General features: G+C 44.5%; 1 protein-coding gene across 5 annotated transcripts in view; it reads left to right on the top strand.

Moving 5' to 3' along the window:
* The window catches only part of LOC147424622 (Nucleoporin interacting component (Nup93/Nic96-like) family protein), a 146819-nt gene that overhangs the window by 57771 nt on the left and 63951 nt on the right, over positions 1–25097 (top strand). For all 5 annotated transcript variants that reach the window (XR_015186501.1, XR_015186500.1, XM_086500771.1 and 2 more), the window contains exons 7-10: positions 19388–19483; positions 19650–19784; positions 19873–19926; positions 20009–20092. Coding sequence is in view for 3 of the 5 variants with exons in the window: in XM_086500771.1 (XP_086356897.1) it covers positions 19388–19483; positions 19650–19784; positions 19873–19926; positions 20009–20092 (369 nt within the window). In the remaining 2 variants the exon portion in view is untranslated. The remainder of the gene's footprint in view (positions 1–19387; positions 19484–19649; positions 19785–19872; positions 19927–20008; positions 20093–25097) is intronic.

The following is a 25097-nucleotide window of genomic DNA, read 5'->3' as shown; positions in this document are numbered from 1 at the left end:
ATTATGCTGACTTTGGCAGAAAGCGTTTACTTCAATGTAGCAAACGAGATGGTGGCTTATCAAGCATGGTTAAAGCTGAGTGATCTTTATGAGAAGCAGACTGCAGCTTCACAGGTATACTGGCTTAAGAAGCTTGTTGACTTGAAGATGAAAGAAGGGACACCTATGTCCAATCATCTGAATGAATTCAACACAATCTATAGTCAGTTGTCAGCTCAAGGTGTCAAGTTTCATGAACCTGTTAGAGCTATGTTCCTGTTGATCACATTGCCGGAAAGTTGGGACACTTTTCGCACAGCTTTGAGTAATTCTGCACCTCTAGATGGTTTGAACATAGCAGGTGTAGAAGGAAGTGTGCTTATTGAAGAAACCAATAGAAAGACTTTGGACAAAGGCAAAGGAACAACCTTAGTTGTCAGGGGAAGGACCAAAGAAAAGTACAAAGGTGGAAAGAGGAATCAGTCTCGTAGCAAGTCCCGCAGTGCTAAAGGCAAGAGTGACATAGAATGCTACCATTGTGGCAAGAAGGGTCACATGAAAAGAGACTGCAGAGAATGGAAAGCAGAAAAAGGCAAAGAGAAAGCTGAAGACCATGGTGAGAAGAACAAGTCCTCAGTGAAGATTCAAGAAATAAATGTGACAAACACTGTTGCAGAGGATGGCAGTTTAGTGTTAGGAGACATCTACTTCTTGAAGAATACAATGGACTCAGCTCTTCTTAGAGCATCTGATGGACATGCACTGAGTGACTGGATAATAGACTCAGGGGCATCACTTCATGTGTCTCCAAACAAGGAGTGGTTTACTTCTTATGTGACCACTAAAGATCATGTTCGGCTAGGCAATGGGCAGACATGTGAGATCTTAGGTGTTGGAGATGTTCAATTGATGTTTCAGAATGGCTCTTCTTTCACGCTGAAGAATGTGAGACATGTTCCCGCAATTACAAAGAGCTTGATAAGCACAGGTTTACTTGATGATGCTGGCTACGTCACCACTTTTGGACAGAACATGTGGAAGATATCCAAGGGTTCTATGACAGTAGCACATGGAGTAAAGTCTGAAGGACTTTACATGATTTATGTATCAAATGTCTCTAAAAATGTAATCAATGTAACCGAGCAGCCGAACGTTTCTTTGTGGCATAGCCGGTTAGGACATATGTCCAAGAAGAGAATGGAAATCTTGTCTCGTTCTGGTTATTTGCCCGACTTTTCATTTAATGATTTTGAATTCTGTGAACATTGTCTGTATGGTAAGCAAACACAGCAGCCACATAAACATAGAAGCAGTAGAAGAGATACACAGTTGGCACTTGTTCATAGTGATTTGTGTGGACCTATGCCTAACCTATCTCTAGGGGGAGCTTCTTACTTTATGACATTTATAGATGATTACTCGAGGAAAGTATGGGTTTACTTTCTCAAGCACAAGGATGAAGCGTTTAGTGTTTTCAAAACGTTTGTGACACTTGTGGAGAATCAGAGTGGCAAGAAGCTTAAATGCTTACGCACTGACAATGGTGGAGAGTATGTTTCAAAGGCCTTTCAGGACTTTTGTGAGTCAAAAGGTATAAAACGTGAACTTACTGCTCCTTACAATCCTCCTCAAAATGGTGTTGCTGAGAGGATGAATAGGACCATACAAGAGAAGGTTAGAAGTATGCTGTCTAATGCACAGCTGCCAAATGGGTTTTGGGCTGAAGCTGTATCAACAACTGTTCATCTTGTAAATAGATCTCCTAGCAAGGTTTTGCAGAAGGATTCAGTGCCAGAGATGGTATGGTCAAGCAAAATGCCCTCATACAAGCATCTCAGAGTCTTTGGCTGTGAGGCATATACTCACGTTCCAAAGGAATTTAGGAACAAACTTGAGCCAAAGAGTAGAAAGTGCATCTTTTTAGGCTATGGTAATTCTTGTGAGATGGGGTACAGACTTTGGGATCCCGAATCTAGAAAGGTTGTCCGCAGCAATGATGTTCACTTTAATGAATCCAAATATCATTCTAAACCAGAGAGGGTTGAGGAGATTAGAAGAGTTGTCTTCCAAGAAGATGGACCTGCACGTGCAAGACATAATGTCAGGGCTCAAGAGGAGCAAGGACATGATAGAGTGGAACCACAGGTTGTGGCTGAGCCTGAGCCACCTATTGTGCGTAGATCTGGACGTGTCACGCGACCTCCTGATAGGTTTGTTCCATCTATGAACTATGTCATGTTGACTGATTGCAATGAGCCTTCATGTTACAAGGAAGCAGTGCAAATGAAGGACTCCGGGAATTAGCAATTGGCCATGCAGTCCGAGATGACAGCTCTGCATAAAAACAAGACATGGAAGCTAGTTAAATTACCACAGGGCAAAAAGGCTCTACCTTGTAAATGGGTTTACAGGTATAAGATCACCGCTCATGATAGTCAGCCAAAGTACAAAGCAAGGCTTGTTGCCAAGGGCTTTAAGCAAGAACAAGGCATTTACTTTGATGAAGTCTTCTCTCCGGTGGTCAAGATGACTACATTGAGATGCTTTCTTGCATTGGTTGCCATATTAGATTTGGTGTTGCACCAAATGGATGTCAAGACAGCGTTCTTGCATGGTGATTTATATGTGGAAATTTACATGCAGCAGCCAGAAGGGTTTGTTGAGAAAGGCAAGGAAGATTGGGTATGCCAGTTGTTAAAGAGTCTTTATGGCTTAAAACAATCACCGAGGGCATGGTACCATAAATTCCACAAGTTTATGCTTTCTCAAGGCTACAAACGTAGTGAGTTCGATCACTGTCTATATACAAAGAAGGCTAAGGATGGCAGTTGGCTGATCCTTATTTTGTATGTGGATGACGTGTTGATTGCTGGCAAGCACTTGGAAGAAATTTCAGCTTTGAAGTCAAAGATGGCAAAATCGTTTGACATGAAAGACATGGGTGAGGCAAGTCATATACTTGGTATGCACATTGAGAGAGACAGATCAAAGAAGTTGATTTGGTTATCTCAAAACTAGTATATTGACAAGGTTTTGCAACGTTTCAATATGGAGAAGGGAAAGGCATTGAGTGTTCCATTGCCACCATATGTGAAACTTAGCAAACAAGATTGTCCTGTGTCTGAGGAAGAACAAACTGAAATGGATAAGATTCCATATGCGTTTGCAGTGGGTAGTTTGATGTATGCAATGATTGCTACTCGCCCAGACATTGCATTTGCAGTGGGAGTAGTAAGTCGATACATGTCAAACCCATGCAAGAAACATTGGGAGGCAGTGAAAGGAATATTGAGATACCTGAAAGCTACAAAGAGTATGCGTATATGCTATGGGAGTCAGGAGCTAAGTGTAAAGGGTTTTACAGACTCAGATTATGCAGGTGACTTAGACAACCGAAGGGCTACGTCAGGGTATGTCTTTACATTGGCTGGTGGTCTGTATCGTGGCGTTCTAGATTACAAGATTGTGTTACTCAGTCTACTACAGAGGCTGAATATGTTGCAGCATCAGAGGCATGCAAAGAATCAATTTGGTTTAATCGACTAGTAACAGATTTGGGAATCAAAGAAGAGATGCCTGTGTTATATTGTGATAGTCAAAGTGCTATACAATTGGCTCGCAATCCAGTTTATCACTCAAAGACAAAGCATGTGGATGTGAAGTATCATTTCATCAGGGAAATGCTCGAGGATAAGCAACTTGAGCTTGTCAAAGTTCACACCACAGAAAATCCATCTGATCTACTTACAAAAGGACTTCCCTCAGAGAGCTTTGCGCATTTTCGCAAGCAATTAGGTGTAGGGTAGTACATCACTTCTCTACATCTCTTGTATATTAGCTTGTATAGTAGCTTCTCTCACACTTAAAGTACCACATTGGACTTTAAGTGGGAGGTTGTTGGGGTATAAAGCCCAATGTGGTCGCCCAGGTAAGTGGGCGGGCCGCCAGGTATGTACACATGTTCTTTTGTAAAAACCTAATAAGAACTCACTATGCTCTACACATTACAGTAGAGCGAGTTCACCATATCGTCGTGCTCTTCTTCTCGCACTCTCTCTCGCGTCGCACTTCCGCTCGTACTCCTTCACTTTCCTAGAGGCATGAAGTTTTTACCATGATTTGCAACATCACTGTATCAAACTGCTGACGTGTCAAAGCCTTAAGAATGGAGCCAACTTACAGATGTGGCCGAGGAGCCTAAAACTCTAAGAAGAACAAGTAATAGAAGAAGTGTCACAAAGTGATGACATGGTTGCCCGAGAGCAAAAAACCCTAACCCTAATTTCTGCCAGAAACCCTAACTGCTGAAACCCTAATTTCTGCCAGAAACCCTAACTGCTGAAACCCTAATTTCTGCCAGAAACCCTAACTGCTGAAACCCTAATTCTGAAAACCCTAACCCTAAAACCTGCAAACCCTAAATTTGGAAACCCTAACCCTAAAACTGCGACAGCGTGGCTGATTTCCGAAAATTGTGTTGGCATGATGATGTGGTAGGCTGTACGGATTTCCGTGATTTACGTTGGCAGCTTTTGGCATTGCTTTTCGGACTAGAAGCTTTTGAGTTTGAAAGCTTTTCATGTAAACTGCTTTTTGGACCAGAAGCTTTTGAGTTTGAAAGCTTTTCATGTAAACTGCTTTTTAGGCCAAGGGCCTTTAAATATGAGGTTAGGGCTCATTCTTTGGCATGCTTCTTGGAGAAGGTGCAGAGTTTGGAGTACCGGCTTGTACTTTGATGATGCAATATAAAGAAATACCGAAAGGGGCGCCAAGGTTTGGGGCCAATACTCTCTGGGGTGGAATTCCGCCACTCCGTGTCGCGTGTCGTCTCTCTCTTTCAGTTCAGTTGTTATTGAAGTGCTAAAAGTCTATTCAGTCTGTTCTTTTCTATTGGCACGTGGTGCCCGCCTTGTGACAGTGGTATCAGAGCATCAGGTGTGTGCTTTTCTGAAAGCATACCGGTCCTACAAAAGAGCAGACAGAGCTTTTGGAATTTTAGGGATCTTCGCCCTCGAACCCGGACATATTAGCCACTCCCACCCTTGCTTCGTTGCGCATCGGGCGCGCTCCCGTCTTCACTGCAATGTCTTACATGGCATAAGCCAATTAAGATCACTTGCAAGAGAAGGATCCATATTTGTTTCAAGTCACTGTTTTTCTCAGAAGTAGTGCCATGCAGATGTTGATGTCTACAGCTAGCAAGCAACATACTCCAAGTACTTGGCAAGCTTTCAAGAAAAATTTTGCCCGAAGTTATATGGTTTCTGACATCTTCCTTCGGAGTGCAACTTCTGGCAGAGTGGGGTATCCTGAAATTGGGCTCAATCTTCCCCTATATCCACCACTTTGACAACTATTTGGAATGAGCTGCTAAATACTCTTTGTAGCGAGTGGGATACCTGGGTTTTGCAAAGGTTTAGTGTCAGTCCTCTCTGTGTACAAAAGTCGTCAAGAGCCTTGAGGTGTCGTTATAAGTTCCTCACAACACTTTTCTCCAGCAAAGGCTTATAACTTCCTCTGCTCCTACTCCCTCACGAAGAGGAAGTACACCTGCAAACAAATAGTCAAAAATCATAACATGAAAAGTGGTACCTTCAACGTCTTGACGCTCGAAATGCAACTTGGTTCTCGAAAAGCAATTCCCCTGAAGAGATCTCTACATAGAGGATCCTCTCTTCCAATCCTAAACACAAAAGTGGTGTGCTCTCGAGTTCTTTCTCGTAAATCAGCCCCGTCTATGACGTTTATGGGCTGAAAACAGAGAAAAACAGGAGCTTGTTACGATGGAAACACTCTCTGTAAACACTTCTTGGTGATGGAACTTGCTACCGATCTTGGCGGCATATGGAATAATCGGGGCAGCCATGGGAAATCATCGGTGGCTTCATCTTCACGACTGAAATCCGCAGCAGCGTTTTCTTCTTGCTAGCGCTGGCTTTCTCTTGTGCTCTGTGGTGGGGAGAGTTTTTCTTTTTTTTGCTCCTGGCAGCCGGGGGAATAGAGGCAGCCTTGCTGGTAGGAATAGGGGAGTGAGAGGGGCGCCACAGAGAGGGAGGGAGAGATGGCTGGTGCTCGGATAAAAAGAGAGGAAAGGATCGTGGGTTGCCAACTTACGGTACAATCTCCTTCGCGATGCTCTATGTCACCCATCCTATGCATAACACATGAGAGATGTCTGTTCTCGGATGGTCGAATACTTCTTTCCGATGCTCCCCTTCACCCATTCGATGTGATGCATCAGAAGTACTCGTTCCTGGTGGCCTTACAGATATTACCGTTCACAATGCTCCTGTCATTACTCTGAATGACGCAGTAGAAATATATGAACTCGGATGTCTCCAGTGAAAAAAACCCTCTCACTTATAAATCCAATAATTCATTATGAAATTATTTTCCTTCAGATAAAGCCAATTTAGCAATAGGCTTTCTAACATTTCCCATGCCGTGGCACTATCAATGCTCATGAATAGGTGGTAAAGGTTAAGCTCCTCTGCCTCCTCGAATGCTCTCCATTTGTGGCGTGTGAGAGTTGTCATCTCTTTTCTGGCATCGTGCTCTGTAGTATTCCCAAGGGCTCTCTATGCTTGTAGGGTGCGGTAAAACCCTCTGCCCTCATCATCATACCAACGATTCTATGTCATAGTCGTTGGGGGGAGTACCCCCCATGTGAGTAGTGTGTGAAAAGGAGCTAAGGGTTGATGTGTGTAAAACTTTGGGAGGTGAGTGTGGACAATGATGCAGATGGGTCGAGTTGACAAAGACCCGCATGAACCTCTGCTGAGTATATGGGGGCTAGCTCTTTTGTGAAGGGATGGTAGTGTTGGGAGTAGTTGTAGCAGGTGCCTGGGAGATTGTGGCTCTAGTGAAAGAATGAGAGAGGTAGGCATGGTCGGCTCCGATGGGGATGAGAAAGAGCTAATTAGATTTATAGTCTCTTGAGGTGCCATAATACAATCCATTGTATATCCCCTCCCCCCCCCCCCCCCCCCCCCCCCCGCACGGAGTCCTTGCATCTGACATCTTATTATACATAACGAGACGTTGTTGAGAGCAGAATCCGAGTAAATGTTGTCCATAGGTAGTGGGATGGGATGTGTCTGTTGAGAGGAGATGAGCCCCTCCTCTACAACATGTAGCGTTTCTTGGTCCTCGAAAGCACAAGTCTGACACTGGTGGCTGCATGTCGAGGCGTTGAAGTTTCCCATGAGGAAAAGTCCCGAAGTGTAGAGTACTCCATAATCCCCTCCATCAAGCATGTGTACGGTGACTCCCCACCACCACTCTCCCCTTGGTTAGTGGTAGCAAATTTGGAGCCTGTGGCTGTAAAGTAACAAAGGGCGATGGTAGTGGTAGCAAAGTTGGAGCTTGTGGATGCAAAGTAACAAAGGGCGATGTATATAATGGGCTCTTGTGAAACATCTAAGCAGATCCAAATGAGACGGGTTTGTGGATCTCATGCTACAATCTGTATCGTGCTTTGCCACTTGTGCCTGAAGAAAACAATCATTGCTTCAGACCCTCAAGAAGTGTTTTGGCATGTACACTTCCAATGGGTAGACTCCCATTGGAATCCTTGGATCCTTGGTAGGCCTCTCTCTAGGCTCTCGTATGTCTGTGTGAGAGGACAATGTCTTGATTGCGTATCACCTCCTCTAGTCGCTCTAGGTGTGTCCATAGATCACCACTGCAGTTTCAAACCGCAAGGTGAATCTCCTCCTGTTGTGTCCCATAGGCCGCGAGTCTCTATGCAACAACCTTTCCATCAATGATGACCCGACCATTGTGGCTCCCTTGTGCACGTTCTTTGAGCACCCTAGGTATGCATGCCCATCTATGCTCTACTTGTACCAATGTGAGGTCGTCGTCTAGATAGATGTGGTTGGTTGGGGGGGGGGGCGGCTTGTGAGTTCTCGTAGAATCACGCTTGAGGGCCCTTTCTCTCCTTAGGTGTTTGCTGGTGTAACGAACTTGGACACTCCAAGTCAAGATTCTACTGCGACACAACAGAGATTCACTTCAAAACAGTTCATAGTTCACAATTGATTCGACATGGCCCGACGGAGTTCCGTGCCAAGAGGTATTGGCTCCAAAGACTGGCGCCCGTTTCGGTTTTTTTTTTTTTGTATTAATCTGTAACTCAAAGTACAAGGGAGTGGGAGGGTTCTCACTCTTAGACTCTGTGTCCAGATGCTCTGAGTTGTGAGAGCCCAACCCACCTATTTATTGATTACAAGGGATGCCCAAAAGCTTCCAATTTTAAAGCAACTTACAATAAAGCATCTCATCCCAAAGCTTGTGTAGAAATCAGCCCACGCAAAAGTAGCTTCCGTATAGCGTGCCGTTCACTGCCACGTAAGCACTTGCAACGTGAATTCCGGAATCTGCAGCCGGGGTGTGTGTGTGTGTCTGCTGCCACGTCACCCATTTGTGACATACCCCCCTCTTGAAAGCATTGTAATTGCCCTCGATTACGCCTACAAAACAGACAAAGGCCATAAACTGTCTTAGCAGATACTGACTGTTAGTACCGACGCACTAGGAAAACACATCTAGCACATGTATCAATCGACAGTCACATCACATGACAAATCACATTCAAAAATTCATTCGGATCTCGGACCATGATTAATTGGCAACGTATTTAGCAATCGCATCTAGATCTAGTTGGGACCTCATAGATGCCTGATTAACTAATCCTTATTGCAATCATGTCTATCGAGATCTTATCAGACTGAAATCCTGCAGTCATTTCCTAATGTACAGTTCCTGCATTTTAACAAGTCAAGTAGAAATCAGTATCACACTATCGGGAATTCCTGTTCTTAAAGTCATTACAGCAGAATACTGTCTGTCACGAGGATGTGGCAAATGCTAACCTTAGTTGTTGGTTTCTTTCCAATGATTTTTGTTTAATTTTTGAGACCCTCTTTTTGAAGTTACAAATGGTCGAACATTGTATGGCCAATGTGAACGGTAGTTTCACCCGCAAACGGGAAGTTGGTCGGTACTGGAACTCATAAAGTAAAAGGATGTCTAGGCTCAGTTCAAGATCATGTATGTACCCCCGTCGCACTTAGCAAGTTGGTGGATACTAGGAAGTGAACTTGATAAAGGCATAAAGTCCACTGGGATCACCAACAGAAAGTATCCGACAGCTGGGCCACATTGCACTTTTGGACGCGGTTCCAATGAGGATAGATGGTCAAAAGACCAACGGGAGCCCAACGGAAGCATCTCCTAAAAATTAGGGAACTGCTATTTTGGGCCATAAAATGTGTTCGCGTTATTACCTTCAGAATGACAAGGGGAACATTTTATTACTCTGCTGCAAAGTCAACTGATGTACCAGTTGAGAGATTTTAAGCAGGAAGCCCAATGCGGGGAAATTGCATGTATGAGTGCCAAGTGGCACTTTTTGGCCAATTTACCAAGTTTGGGAGAACAGAACTCGTAACTGACTCTTTGGAGCAGTTTTGGAGGCTGATAACTCTGATTTTCAGCCATTTCTCTCCATTTTTGAGCTTTCCTTGACTTTACCTAGGACCAATGAGCTCATTTTCAGCATTGGAAGGCATTAGATGCGTGTTTACAAGGCTGTTTTGCTTCGTTTTCAGCGATACGCAGGTTTTGGCAGTCATGGAAATCTTCCGCTTTTGCATCTATTTGTTCACACATGCATTGCAGGTCACGGGCAGAAGAGAGGGCGCTCGATTTATGCTGGGGGGATGCTTCATTGAGAACCTGTCACAGGTTAAGAGCTATGAAGTGCTTGCTTTCCTCTCTATGTACAGTGTGGTGCTAGGAGTGATGACCTGCACACTACACACTGCTCTCTCTCTCCCCTACGTGCAGTTATGTGATGCCCCACAAGAGGGCTCTTCATTTGACTGATGTACAGCTGTGTGGTTTCATGCTTTTGTGCTGAGGCAAGAGCCTCCTTGAGCAGGAATAGGGGTAGCTAACTGCGTTACTCCAAAGCAGGCACCGGTGAGGGTCATAACCTCACCGTACATGTGTGTTTTCAGCGCTGTGTATGCGCTGTAAATTCACTGTTTTTCAGCCATACGGACGCCAAAACCATTGGGAATAGTGCCCCACTGGTAGAGGACAATTAGGGGACTGTTTGGGACTGAAAACAGGGCAAAAACCAGTAAATACAGCGTGCTGACTTTACTGTTTTTGGGCAGGAATCAGAGGGTTTATGCCAGTGAAAGTGAGTTCAAGCAGGGGAATTGGTTTCGCGCAAGTTTTGGGGCTGTTATGTTGCCGAAATTTGGCCAAATCAAGTGGTATCTAGTTGGATATAGACAAAGGATTCCCATGACTCTTCTTTGTAATTTACCCTCCTAAAGAATAAAGAAATACCGAAAGGGTCAGTCTTTGGGGCCAACAGGGTGTCGTTGTCTGCTTGGTGGCGCTCTAGCTGCCAGGCCGTGGTTTGTCTTGAAGTGTTGAATTCCGTCACAGACTTGTTCGTGAAGTTCCTCTGTGTGTCTACAGTAAAGTAAAGAATTTCGGGTGAAAGCCAACGTCTACCGCCCCACCACGGGCCGGATTCACTGTCAGCTCAGAGTATCCCTGAAACTCAAAAGAGACATCAGTGACTTTAGTATCAAAATCGGGGCAATCTGTTGACAAAGGAGTGGAACGACTCCCCTCTTGTGCATACCCGTTGCACCAAATTCCACCCAAGCTGAGTTCGGGGTTCTATCGGAATAGACTATGCTAAACCGAATGCTTCAAGATAAAGGTTCACAATCTGAGGAGTATCTGCCAGGTCCTCCTCCTCCATCCAGTTCGCATCCAATGTGGGATAGTTCTTGAATTTAACCAAGAACCGCCTTATCACTTTTACCTTCTATCCTTATATCTTTATGTGCCAATATCTGTTCTCGAACGAATATCTCCTCGTTTTTCTCCACTTCGGGTTGTTGATCTGGCTCCCCATCATCGGGCGCATCACCTTTAAAAGGTTTCAAGAGATTCACATGAAAAGCATTGTGAATTCTCCAAGTCTCGGGCTGCTTTAGTCTAAAGGAGACATCATTTATCTTTTCGGAAATCTGGAAAGGTCCATAGTATCTCATTCTAAGCTTTGGAAAAAGCCGAAACGTAAGAGTGCCCAATCGTTATCCTTTAATTTCAAATCGCGACGATGTCGATCTGCTGCCTTTTTCTGTCTTTCTTGAGATTACTCCAAAGCCTTCTGGACCTTGGCAAAAGCAGTGTCCAAGTCCCGTGCGTACTGGTCGGCTTCAAAAATCTTATCTTTCGTGCTTAGAAAGGGTGGAACCTTCGTAGCACCCTCAATAATCTCAAATGACGTCTTTCCTGTCGAAGAGTGAATTCTGTTATTGTAGGCAAATTCCACCAAGGGCAAATACTTTTCCCATTGAGTCTTCTCATCCAAGATGTAAGACTTCAATAAATCCAGTACGACTGAATTTTCAATCTCTGATTGTCCATCTGTCTGCGGGTGGAAAGATGACGAGAACTCGAACCACGTGCCAATGTTCTCCCAAATAGCCTTCCAAAACAAACTCGTGAATCAAGAATCTCTGTCAGAGACAATTGTCTCAGGCATGCCATGTACACTGAATATATGGGCAATGAACAATCTTGCTAAATGATCCGGCTTGATTGTCTTCTTTACTGGAATGAAATAGCTTGCTTGCTAAATCTGTCAATAACAGTCCAGATACCATCGTGCTCACTCTGTGTTTTTGGGAGATCAAAAATGAAATCCATCCCAGGGGCGGGTGGGTATGGGTAAAGGCTGTAACAATCCCTGTGCCTTATGCCTGTCAAACTTGACCTTTTGGCATACCAAGCACCTGCGTACAAAATTGTCCACGTCCTTCTTGAGTCTCGGCCAAAAGAAGTCTCTCTCCATACCTTTCAAGGTGGTAGCAATGCCGCGGTGACCCGTAAATGGTCGACAGTGGCATTTGGTTAAAACCTTTTCCCTCAACGGTTGTGTAACGCACAACATTGTTTTCTTCATCAAGTAGCCATCCCAAATGGCATATCCCGCTACTACCTCCCCGTTCTGTATTCGATCGAATATCTGCAAAATCTAGATATGTGGCATACTGATCGATCATATCCTGGAAGCTTCTATGATGTATCGCGGAAATAGGACGAACCAACAGCTTCCGGGACGAAGCGTCTACCACCAGGTTCTTTTGTCCCTGCACATGGACAATCTGGAAGTAAAACTGTGATGACAAGATGTTTCGCCCACCGCAATTGCTTTTTTGATAGCTGCTTCTGTGACAAGAAGTAGCGTAAACTCTGGTGATGTGTGAAGACTATAAAATCGGCCCCAAGTAGGTAATGTCGCCATTGAGGAAGAGCATGGGTAACCACCAAAAGCTCTTTCTCATATATCTGTGCTGTCAATTCCGGCCTTGAGAACAATCGGCTCTCGTAGGCAATGACATGGCCTTCTTGCATTAAGACTGCACCCAGACTACGACCACAAGCATCACAATATACTTCAAATGACTTCTGCAAATCCGGCAAAGTCAAAACTGGTCGTGTAGTCAATTTCTCTTTCAATGTGTGAAAGGCAATCACCTCTGTGGGTCTCGACGAGAAAGGGACTCCTTTCTGTGTCAAAATATGCAAAGGGGAAGCAACCTCTGCAAACTTTCTAATGAACCGCTGGTAGTAAGAACATAAGCCCAAGAAGCTTCTAACTTCATAGACATTCTTCAAATCGGGCCAATCACGGATAGTCTCTATCTTGTCGTCCGAAAAGCTGTCTTGTAGACATCTCTCGACGCGATTCGGATATGATAATATCCGCTCTTCAAATCGATCCGCTGATATAAGAGGATCCTTGTAGTTGGTTAAGAATATCCTTGATCCTAGAAATCGGAAATCTGTTCTTGATGGTGATTTTGTTGAGAGCTCTATAGTCAATGGACATTCTCCAAGATCCGTCTTTTCTTCAAAACCAACAATACCCGAGAGCAGTAAGGTGAAGTACTCGGCTGGATAAGACCCTTTTCCAAGAGGTCTTTCACTTGGTTCATAATCTCTTCATTTTGGGCTCGGCCCACTCGGTAAGATGGCCGGTTTGTTGGTGTGCTTCCAGGTATGAGATCAATGGTATGATCCTCTGGACGAGCTGGTGGCACCTCGCCTGGCAGGCCCTCAGAAAAGCAATCGGCATGAGTGTGGAGAAAATGTTGGCGTTCTTTTGCTATATCAGATATATTTGTCCTATGATCATCATTCAACTCTTTGAAAAAGATCGAGTAAACGAACAGAGTAAACAAACAAACTGGATTTCATTAATTTTGAAACGGCCGAAGCAGATAGAATAGGGGCAGACTCACCCTTAAGTTTCACATCAAGTGTAATGGTTCGGCCCCTTTCAGTAGTTAGTGTCGCTTTCTTTGGTCGATAATCGACCACTGCGTTGTTCTTATGGTACCAAGGGACTTCGAGGAGAACATCACAACCTTCCAAGGGCATTATGTAGAAGTCCTCGTGCCCCAAATACCCCTGACAATGCAACCGAAGTTTGCCAATGACAGGTGTAATGGCCACGTCCCTGCCGGGTGCAACCAGAACTGCCTCTGCTTGTGGTTTCCTCTGATCGGGTGTAATCTCGAGCCGTGCCGCCAATTCAGGTGAAAGGAAGTTGGCCTTGGCTCCTTTATCAAAGAAAATCAGGCCTTCTTGATCTTTCACTTTGCCCCAAGCTTGGTAAAGTTCTGTACTCTCATCAATCGTGCTTGGGCAAGTACCCATGCAATCTGGAACTAGTCCTGCTTTCATCTTGCCTTTTCGTCTACGTTCCTCAGCTGCTTTCGAACTCTCTGGCCTTTCTTCATCTTGTTCTTTTTGTGCCTTTTTAGGGCACTTCGCGGAGATGTGCCCAGCGCATCCAAAACACTTCCCCTCTTTGATGTAGTTGGCTCTCTCCCGAAGAGTGAGCCGGTGTTGTGCATCCTTATCTTTCCGATCTTGGGGGCTCTTCTTCTTTCTACTTTCATTTTTAGAAGTCTGTTCGGTTTTCTGCGTCATGATCTCATCTGTGGGGTAAGTCAAACTGCCCGAATGTATGGCAAAGCCCCGTTTTGCATGACTCATCAGTTCTTGAATAGAATATGACTTTTGCTCTAAGCAGTGATCTTGGATCTCCGTAGGAAGTCCGCAGCTAAACCGCTTAATCTGTTCTTTAAACATGATCTTCTTAAATGAAGAAGCGGGTAGAAAAGAGCTCCAAAATCTCTCGCAATATGCATCCAAAGTATCTTCCTTGGTCATTCGGAGATGATTCTAAGCATTTCGTATATCGCGTTTGTACTCCCAAGCAAACCAAGAAGAAATAAAAAGCATTTGAAATTTCAGTCATTTAACTGGCGCTTTCTTGTTCAATAGAAGAGTGGACCACCATGTTCGAGCATTTCCTTTGAAGTAAGAGGTAGCCCTCCAAATCTTGGAGTGCTTTGAGTAAAGCCCTCTAGAGAAATCTATATCAAACTACTGTATGAAGGCCAAAGCCCTCGAAGCATCTCGGAATCCAGAAAAAGTGTCAAATTTAATTGATTGTCCACCTTCTTTACATTCTTGAACTTTCTTGCTTTTATCCTACAGAAAGTCATACTGGTTGGCTTTATAGAAATTCTTCTTCTTTGCATAAAATTTGTGATCATCGGAGTCCGAACTATTTGAAGACGAGTTCTGTGTAGAACTGTCAAAAACTGGGCGACACTTAGGCTTCTTTGCCTTTTTCTTGCCCTTTCGAAGCTTTGCTTTTTACTTCGCTTTTTCCCTTTCTTGTCTTCTTCGCTCAAGTCAGAAGAGCTAGAAAAACTGTCAGAAGAAGGAGAACTAGATACTCCTATAAATCTGACATGCTTCTTCTGCTTTCTTCCGAGGCAAAAGTAGATTGACGACCCAAATAACCCGGGAAGTTAGTTCCTTTCTTCTGCTTTTTGTCGAGCTTTTTGGCTTTGTTGTTCGTATCAAAAAGCTGGGTAATTCGTGTATCAACTACCTCTTCCAATTCTTGCTCTGTAGACATCCTCGGAGTAGAGGTTTCTTGGGTGCCGGTTTGAGGGGTGGTTTTGTGGCCTTCCGCCACTGAGAGTGCACTTCGTCGAAGGATGTCTGAGTCAAAAATTTGCAAATTTTGGATCCTTCGCAAGGTTGATCATCATCTTTGTCTCATCGTCAACCAATTTTCTACGTTCCAGAGTACGCCGAGGCGGGCCGTACTCTTCGTGAGAATCTTCTTCGTGATCTCTTTCCGCATCTCCAGATGCAGAGGAAGTCGACTGTTCGTCGTCAGAATCCATAAGTGCCACGAGAAAAGGATCTGATTTCCCGGTAGAAGAGAAATCGGCCGCGCTCTGATACCACTGTAACAAACTTGGACACTCCAAGTCAAGATTCTACCGTGACGCAGCAGAGATTTACTTCAAAACAGATCACAATTCACAACTGATTCGACACGGCCCGGCGGAGTTCCATGCCAAGAGGTATTGGCCCCAAAGATTGGCGCCCCTTTCGGTATTTCTTTTTGTATTAATTTGTAAAGTACAAGGGAGTGGGAGGGTTCTCACTCCTAGACTCTCTGCGTCCAGATGCTCTGAGTTGTGAGAGCCCAACCCACCTATTTATTGATTACAAGGGATGCCCAAAAGCAGAGCCCCAAAAGCTTCCAATTTTAAAGCAACTTAAAATAAATCATCTGATCCCAAAGCTTCTCCAAAAGCTTGCGTAGAAATCAGCCCACGCTTTTGTACAGCCTGCCGTACGCACTGCCACGTCAGCTTGCTTTTTCGCTTTTCCTGCCGCGGCCCGGAAATAATGGAGATGCCGTACACTGCCACGTCAGCACCTGCAACGTGAATTCCAGAATCTGCAGCTGGGGTGTGTGTGTGTGTGTGTGTGTTTGCTGCCACGTCACCCATTTGTGACAGCTGGCTCTCCAAATCTTATTGAAAGGGGGCGGCTCTTCGTATTTGAACCCAAGCTTGGTACATAGTTTTCCACCATCCACGTTGGGTGTGGAGTCTTTCTCCTCCACCATGCTGGTGACTCTTATGTTGAGTCGGCAGCATGTCGCATCTCCTCCTAAAGGTTAGTGCACACTAGTAGGAATTTCTTCTTCTTTGTCGTCCACTTTAGCCTCTTGCTCAGCCTTCTCTTTGAGCTCTTTCTTTATGTTCTACTTCCCTACCTTCAGAGACCCATCCTTCCTTGGTGGCCTCCATGTTGCCCTCAATGCTCTCGGTGATTGCTTTTGTAAGCTCTTCTTTGATGGCTTCTTTGTTCTCCTCTACAATCTCCCCTTCTTCACATAAGGGGCGGTCTCGGAGGGAAGCGATCCCTCCCTTGAGTATGTCCATTTCTTCCATCAACGTGTCTAGACCTCTTCTCATTCCATTCCTCTTTATCCTTGATCCATGCTTTGAGCAAGGTTACTTTCTCCTTCTTGCATTCCTTATCTCCTTCCTCCATTCTTTTCTCCATTTTGAATACAAAGAGGTGCTTGTTGGTGGCCGCAAATGTGATTGTTTTGCTTGCCATGGCGACCATGAGAGAGAGAGAGAGAGAGAGAGAGAGAGAGAGAGAGAGAGAGAGAGAGAGAGATTGATTTTGAACGTCTATGTGAGGCCGAAGTCGGCCTATGAGACGAATCAAGTATAATGTGTGTATGCCCTCTATCTATCGGAAAAGACAAAACAATCCAAACTGGTATATAATAAAAGAAAAAAACCCTGGTGTATGATGGGATCTATTGGGGGGGATAGAGCTCTAGTACTAGGGTTATGTGCATGTCTATATGCTCAGGGTGGTACAACCATGCAGATGCATCAAGGTAGCTATCTCCATCCTGTGCTAATAGGGGGGAGGGGTTGTAAAATGTGGTGCATGGGAGGATCAGGAGCAAGGGCTGCTTGAATGAATGCAGGTGGATGAGCCATCATCTGGGCTTGTCTCTCCTCAGCAGCTCGATGCTCTCGGGTTTGGATCTTCTCGATCTGTGTGGTGGAGTCGTGGGGTCTGGCATTTGGTAACACGCGGACGTCGTTTGGCCTGGCTTGTCTGAGCCGGAAACACTCACACAACAAAGAACAGAAGGAGCAAGGGGGAATCGTCGACAAAGATTATAGGAATGATGGCTTCTTTACACATAAATCGACCATTTACAACTCTAACTCCAAGCCGGCACACTCTCGGCAAGCACAAAATCACCAATCGGCAGCACTCCTGCTCTGTACAAACACCATAGCTAAGAGTCACTCCCCTTGATGGATCTGGGAGTGGAGGGGGTGTGGTCCTCTGGAAAAAGTCTGTAAGCTGTGATTGTCTCCCCCCTACCTGTCTCTGTAGGTGGCTGTTGAAGCGTATCTTTGTGCCTCTGTATCTCTAGCAAGTAGCGCAGCAATTGTCTTTGATCTTGAGAAAGCATGAGTTCCCGTAGGGTAGGCTGCCCTTTGAATAGTGACTCGTATCTACCTCTTAACATCATCATAAGCTTTGCATTTGCAAAGAAAATGCTCCTCACTCTCCACCTCCTCTCCACATACTCTCTCCTCCCTAGGAATGTCATCCACCGTCCTTTGTGTCGTATGTCTCACGGCGCACACTGGTCATGGCATGTCTTGGCATTGAAGTCTCCCACAAGGAAGACTTCTCCTAAGGTAGACTACTCCATAATCTCATCTGACAAGCATGTGTATGGGGGATGGTCTCTCCTCCCATCCCTCTCCGTCTCTGTAGTAGCAAATTTAGAGCATGAAGGGGCGAAGTAGCAGAGGGCAATGTAGATGATCCTTTTCCGTGATAGCTCTAAGCGGATCCAAAGGTAATGGGCCTGTGGGTCCCATGCAACAATCTGTATCTTGCTATGGAGTCCGTGTCTGAAAAGTATAGCCACCCCTCCCGACCCGCATGTAGTGTGCTGGCGAGTACTCCCTCGATGTGAAGACTCCCATTGAAAGCCATGAATCCTCGGTAGACTCCGCTCTGGGCTCTCATGCGTCCTTGTCAAGAGAATGAGGTCCCGTCCTCTCATCACCTCCTCAAGCCTCTCTGGATGTGTCCATAGAAGCGTGTTGTAGTTCCAAACTGCAATGCGGATCTCTTCATGTGTCCCACAGGCCGCGAGTCCCTATGCGATGGTCTTGCCATCAATGATGACCCTACCATCTTGACATACCACCTTCTTTTCTTCTTTGCGAGCTTTTTTGACTCTAGGCATGCATGCATGGCGGTAGTCTTGTTGCATCTTCGTGAGGTTGTCGTCAAGATGGAGGAGGTTTGAGACTCTTGGGAGGCGAATTGGAGGATAAGGCCTCTTTTCTGTAAGTCTTTGCTGGCTCTCCAAGCTTTGGAGAAGGGTAGCTCCTCTTCTTCCTCGTACCCGAGATTCGTGCTTAGGGATTTTCCATCGCTCGTAGGTGTGGATCCCTCCTTTTCTTGCATGGCGGTCACTCATACATTGAGAGGGTGGGCTTGTTGCATCTTCTTTTCCTCAATGGTTGTGTGTATAATGAGCGCCTCATCCTTTTGGGCTTCCTCTCTGGCCTCTTTTTTCTTCTTGACTACTTTGACCCGTCTTTCCTCGATGGCCTCCAATTTGTCTTCGATGCTTGCGGTGAGAGCTTCGGTGATCTCCTCCTTGAGGGCTTCCTTGGCTTCCGCTTTGATCTCTCCTCCTTGCGGAGTGAGGGATGCGATAGAAGCACGAAGGAATTTGATTTGCTCCTTCAACTCTTCCTTTTCTTTCTTCCATTCCTCCTCCTCCTCCTCCTCCCACTTCTCCTTCTTCCTTGCTTCCTTCCCCATGGCGAGGCTCTCCGCTTCTTTCTCGAGCTTCACAAGCCGGTTGATGATGTTGGTAATGGAGGCATCGACGATGAAGGTTGGGCAGCAGGCGTGAGGGGCAGCGGATGGGCTGCCTGCTGATGGGCAGCAGGCGCGAGGGGGCGCAGCTAAGCAGGCAGCAGCAGAGAGAGAGAGAGAGAGAGAGAGAGAGAGAGAGAGAGAGAGAGAGAGAGAGAGAGAGAGAGAGAGAGAGATTTCTACTAAATGATATTAATCAAAGCTTTTTGCATGTAAGGACCAGAAATTGACTGGTGTACCGTGTAATGCTTGGCTTGATGATAATATTGCTATTATTAATGTTGAATAAGAGATCCTTAGTGCAAAGCATGGAACTTAGGACATCGTCCTTAAAGTAGGCACTGTATTGTTGTTGTTTGAGGGGATTGTGGTATGTACACTTTCCGTATCTTTCTATAATATCTTGCAATTGTCAATGATGCTCTTTATTGAAAGAGCCAACTATGGATGCTACTTGGTTTGTGAATTTGACATTTAAGTGTGACCACGTCCTTATATTGATTAATACCAAAATGATAAGCTACATTTGCAGGTTGCGGTTGCATTTGGAGAAGCTTGTGAGTCTTTGGGAGAGGATATTCATGTCTCCAAGTCCGTGACTATGCGAAAGATTTGGAATCTTGTCAAGGCAAGAATTTAAAACATTTTTGAGTAACTTATTTTTTGATTCTTGTGTGAGCAGGGTTGTTGCTTTTGGGTGATGGATTTTGGGGCATGAATTGCTATGGCACAGCGATGATCGTATATAGTGCTCAAGTGTTAGAACCCTCATAACAATTGTTCTCTTCCCGCAGTGCCTTCTCTCTGAAGAGGTAGAAAAATCCAAAACTCTGACCAGAAAAATGCTACTGATACTAGGTGCTCGGCATCACCTTGAAGAAGGTCATGAGAAGTATATCAGAGATACCATACAAAGCCACCCAGCACAGGTTTTTGACATTAATCTCCTTGGAGTCGAGAGTTGTTAATATTGCAAAAATGGTTGCAGCAATACCTGATGCTCATCGTTGCTCACAGGCAGCACTCGGAGGTTCCACCGGTAACCTGCAGCTCATCAGAGCATTTTTGCGGGTAAAAATTTCACGAGTTTATTCTTTGATCTCTTTCTGAATATGCTTGAGGGATCAAGAAGTGTTGGATTTGGATGTTCTAGGTGCGCTTGAGGGATCAAGGTGCGTTGGATTTTGATGCTCAACACTTGGGAAGACAGCCACCTATTGACACCACATGGCATCAGGTACTCATTCCTAAAAAATATGAAGAGTCAACATTAATGCATCAAAATATGTCAGAAACTTAAGAACTGGCTACTTCAAAGAATTTTAGACCTTTTGGTGCTTCGACATGAAGGTAATTTCAAAGAATTGGTTAAACCCATGGGTCATTTTTGCGGTTGTGTAGATTTTGATGTGCTGTGTAAGAAACCAAGAGGAGAGAACTGAGGGATCTCTTATGTAATGTCGTACATAATTACAAAGAAAAACTTTTGGGTGCTGCTAGGAACCCACAATAGATACGGATGCCCTATCGGGCTCCCGTGGTGCCAAAACGAATATCATGCTGCTGCATATGAGAGTCATAAATTGCGTGACGCAGAGCTCTCTCTTGGCATATATGAAAAGGAACTCTTGGCTGTTATTTATGCATTGATGATTTTGAAACATTACCTCCTTTGGGCTGATTTTAAAGTGAAGGCTGATCATCAAAGTTTGAGGTATTTTCTCCTCAAACTAAGTTGTCACAGAAGCACATGAGAATGGCAAATTTCCTCTTTATGTTTCATTTTCAAATCATAGATACCCCAAGAAAGAAAAATGTACTGGCCGATGCATTGTCAAGAAAGCTATTCATAGTGGCCATTTCTATTGCGTCTCACAATGACTTATGGATGTGTGAAAAGTATGATATAGATGCTGATCTCGAATCTTTATGGGCTTATTTGATGGCTGGTCAGTCACATGCTTCTTATGTCATAAAAAATGGGCATTTAGTGAACGACAATCGCTTATGTATTATGGTGGAGTTCCTGCGTGCAGTTCCGAATGAGTATCATGCTTCTCCTATTGTTGGTCATAGAGGAATAATGCCTACAACACATATGATAGAGTGCTATTTATTTTGGCCAAGAATGCGGCAAGATATTGAAGCATATGTACGTGAATGTATGACTTTCCAAAAGGTCAAGTTTGACAGGCATAAAACGCCTGGTTTACTTCAGCCTTTACCTATATACTTGCAACTATGGGAAATCATTGCAATGGACTTTATAATGGATTTGCCAAGGACTCAACATGGTAATGATGCTATTCGGACGATTGTCGACAGATTTAACAAACCAGCCTAGTTTTTGCCAGCTAGTGGTAAGTATAACTGTCACGAGGACGTGGCAATTGCTAACCTTAGTTGTTGGTTTCTTTCCGATGATTTTTATCTAATTTTTGAGACACTCTTTTTGAAGTTGCAAATGGCCGGACATTCTATGGCCAGTGTGAAACAGTAGTTTCACTTGCAGATGGGAAGCTGGTCGGTACTAGAATTTGAGTAGTAAAAGGGTGTCTAGGCTCAACTCAAAGTCATTTAGGTCTCCTCGCCACACTTAATAAGTTGGTGGATACTAGGAAACTAACTCAATAGAGGCAGAGTGTCAAGGTGGGGTCACCTAGAGAAATTACTCGAGAATTGGGCTACATTGCATTTTTGGACGTGGTCCTAGTGGTGAAAAATGGTCAGATGACCAATGAGGGTCCAATGGAAGCATCTCCTAAAATTTAGGGAATTGCTATTTTGGGTTATGAAATCTGTTTGCGTCATTAGCTCGGAATGACAAGAGGAACATTTCATTACTTTGCCGCTAAGTCAACTGAGCAACCGGTTGAGATATTTTTAGACCAGAAGGTCCAAAGCGAGGAATTAATGCATGAGTGTCACTTGGCACATTTTTGGGCATTTTTTAGCTTAAGAAAGAGAGAAGCGTTAAAATAAAACGTGGGCTGCATTCTCGGCAGTATGGTGAATTGTTGTAGGTACCAAATCTACCGTGTGCTTGCCTATCCTCTATGTACAGTGAAGTGTAAGAAGTGAAGCCTTGCATAGCATTCACTGCTCTCTCTCCCTCTCTCCTCTCTCCATGCAGTTATGTGATGTCCCACAATGTCACAAACTGGTGACGTGGCAAGCCTCCCACACACACACACACACACACACACACACACACACACACACACACACACACACACACACACAATTGTTGACATGGCAGATGCTCGGGAAAAGGCGCCAATAGGTTGACGTGGCTGGCCGATGGCGTGGCAGTTGTACGAATGCCTGCAATTCGCTCTGACATGCTGACGTGGCGCTGTATAGAATTTCCATGATTTGCGCTGATTGCTTTTGGCAGATTTTTGGAACCAATAACGGAGTACAAACGTCAATTGCAGATTGGCATATGTGTACTCAAGATGTCATGTAGCCATTGCTTCTCCTCTCAAGTCGAGAGGAAAGCCAAAAGGACAGACGAGTGCAGAAAAGCGGAACCTGTACACGTAGAAAGAGATGGACCAGAATTCAAAGGACCACCAGAAGATAAACTTGAGAGTTACAGAGCATCAGTTGAGTGCGGAAGAAAGGAGATGAAAGCAAAACTGGTACCACATCGAGTGGGGCCCGAATAGAATCAGATGAACAAAAGTACAAAACTTTGTCGCCCTTGGAGCAAAGTGAAAGATGAGGAAGCCCTAAATTTCCTTTGATGAAGGAGCCAAGGCCAACTTCTGAAATTGGCGGCTCGACTTGGAATTACACGCGACAGGATGAGGCCACAGGCGGAGGCAGTTCTAGCGGCACCCGGAGGGGATGTTGCCATTACACTGATCATTGGTAAACTTCGTTTGCAACGTTAGGGGTATTTAGGGCACAAGGACTTCTATGTAATGCCCTTGGAATATTGTGACGTCCTCCTAGAAATCCCTTGGTACCACAAGAACAATACCGTGGTTGGCTATCGGGCTGAGAAAGCGACTTTGACAAATAAAGGGCTAAGAGATTGTACTTGATGAAATTCAATTTCTTTTACTCGATTTTTCTTGAGAGAACTGAATGATGAATGAAGGTCGAATATGTTTGACCTCGAAAAGAAACGACAAGATTTTTTTGCAATAGAAAATGACTGTTTCTCTGGAGGCGTACAAAGTGAGTTATCTCTTTTACGTCGTGAAGATCACATGATTGATTCGTGGTAGTACACCACCGAACCAGCCACCTTACAGAATTAGCCGAAGCCAAGATAAAGAAACAATGAACCAGAACAGATTTCCACAGTACGAGGATCGATGATATACATGACAGACTTCAGAATTCTACTTATCGAATTGATATGAAGAATGATTACCACCAGACCTGTATTGCTCTTGGAGACATCTACAAGGTAACTTTCAGAACGACTCTTGGATTTCACAGAATACCAATTATTTGTGGGTTTTCTAGACATTGAGGAAGCATAAATTGCTTATAAATGTGAAAAAAAAGAGCGAGTTTTTCTTGCCCGAGATACATTTCTTAAGACACATCATTTCGGTAGAAAGGGTACAGATAGACCCGGCCATATACAGTTTGACGTCGCCTTCTTTGGAGAGTGGCTCTCAGAACATTCAAGGGAGCGACAGGCGGCATATTACTTCAAAGGAACGGTGCGGATGAATGTCATCATGACTTGGCATCACTTGAAAATGACGAGAAAGAAACATTCAATGACTATTGTTAGAGATTTTGGGATGCTTGTTTGCCAGTGTCTTCGTTTCGGAAGATTACTTTGAAAGACCAAATTGAGCGGTTTTGTTGTGGTTTGCTAAAGAGATTCAAGACTATGCTTTAAACCAGAAAGTCTAACTCCATTCAGAGACTTATGGGACATGACTAAGCAACGACTTGGAATGTATGCCGGCTCATTGTCTTATGCGAAGGGCAGGATAGTATCCACCTCAAAAAGTCTGACTCCATTCAAAGACTTATGGGACATGACTAAGCAATGATTTGGAATGCATGCCGGCTCATTGACTTATGCGAAGGGCAGGATAGTATCCACCTCAAGTCTACCAGTGAAGAGAATGAATCAAGGGAACCAATGATAGCTTATCACAGGATTCTGGACAATTAGAGGGTTCTGACGAACTAAGGGAACCAAATGCAAGTTCATCAAAGGATTCCAGAGAAAGCGGAATTAGATGATAGTGCGTCTTAGGGTTCCGATGATTGACTCTGACGTGCCAATGGATAGGGGAAGCGAAAGACGCTACCCGTAGGTCCCAGGGCACAAGGAAAGAAAGGATAAAGGGAATCAGCTTGTAGATTATAACATTCCCCAGACTCAAAATAAGATTGAGACTATTCTTGATTGACCAGATTTGAAGAAAGTTCATGAAGTTGGAAGTTTCTTCGGCTTGTGTTCTTACTACCAGAGGGAGCTTCCCCTCTGCACATTCTGACATAGAAAGGAGTCCCTTTCTCGTGGGGACCCACAGAGGTGACTGCCTTTCAGACACTGAAAGGAAAATTGACTACTGGACCAGTGTTGGCTTTGCCGGATTTGCAAAGCCATTCAAAGTATATTATGATGCTTGTGGTTGTAGTCTGGGACGGTCTTAATGCAACAAGGCCATGTGATTGCCTATGAAAACCGATTATTTTCAAGGCCAAAATTGGCAACACAGATTTATGAGAAAGAGCTTTTGGCAGTGATCCATGCTCTTACTTAGTGGCGACATTACCTACTTGGAGCTGATTTCATGGTCTTCACTGATCATCAAAGTTTACCCTACTTCTTGTCACAGAAGCAGCTTTTGGAAAAGCAGATGTGGGGGCTAACATCTTGTCACAGTTTCACTTCCAGATTGTACGTGTTCAGGGATAGAAGAACTTGGTGGTCTTCGTTATTTCCGCGATTCGTCATAGAAGCTTCGAGGACATGGTTGATCAGTGCGCCACAGATCCAGATTTTTCATATGTATTTACTCGACTACAGAATGGGGAGATAGTAGCGGGATATTCCATACGAGATGGCTATTTGATGAAGAAAACGATGTTGTGCGTTACTCAGAAGTTGAGGGAAATGTTCTGACTGAATGCCATTGTCCACCTTTTACGGATCACCGCGGCATTGACACCACCTTGAAAGGTGTGGAGCGTTACTTCTTTTGGCCGAGACTCAAGAAAGATGTGGACGACTTTGTACGCAATCGCTTGGTATG

Source organism: Adiantum capillus-veneris, chromosome 25 (assembly GCF_014529385.1).
Source record: "Adiantum capillus-veneris isolate H3 chromosome 25, ASM1452938v2, whole genome shotgun sequence".
Lineage (NCBI taxonomy): Eukaryota > Viridiplantae > Streptophyta > Polypodiopsida > Polypodiales > Pteridaceae > Adiantum > Adiantum capillus-veneris.
Note: the sequence above shows the minus strand (reverse complement) of the source record. Positions and strands in the feature narration are given on the sequence as shown.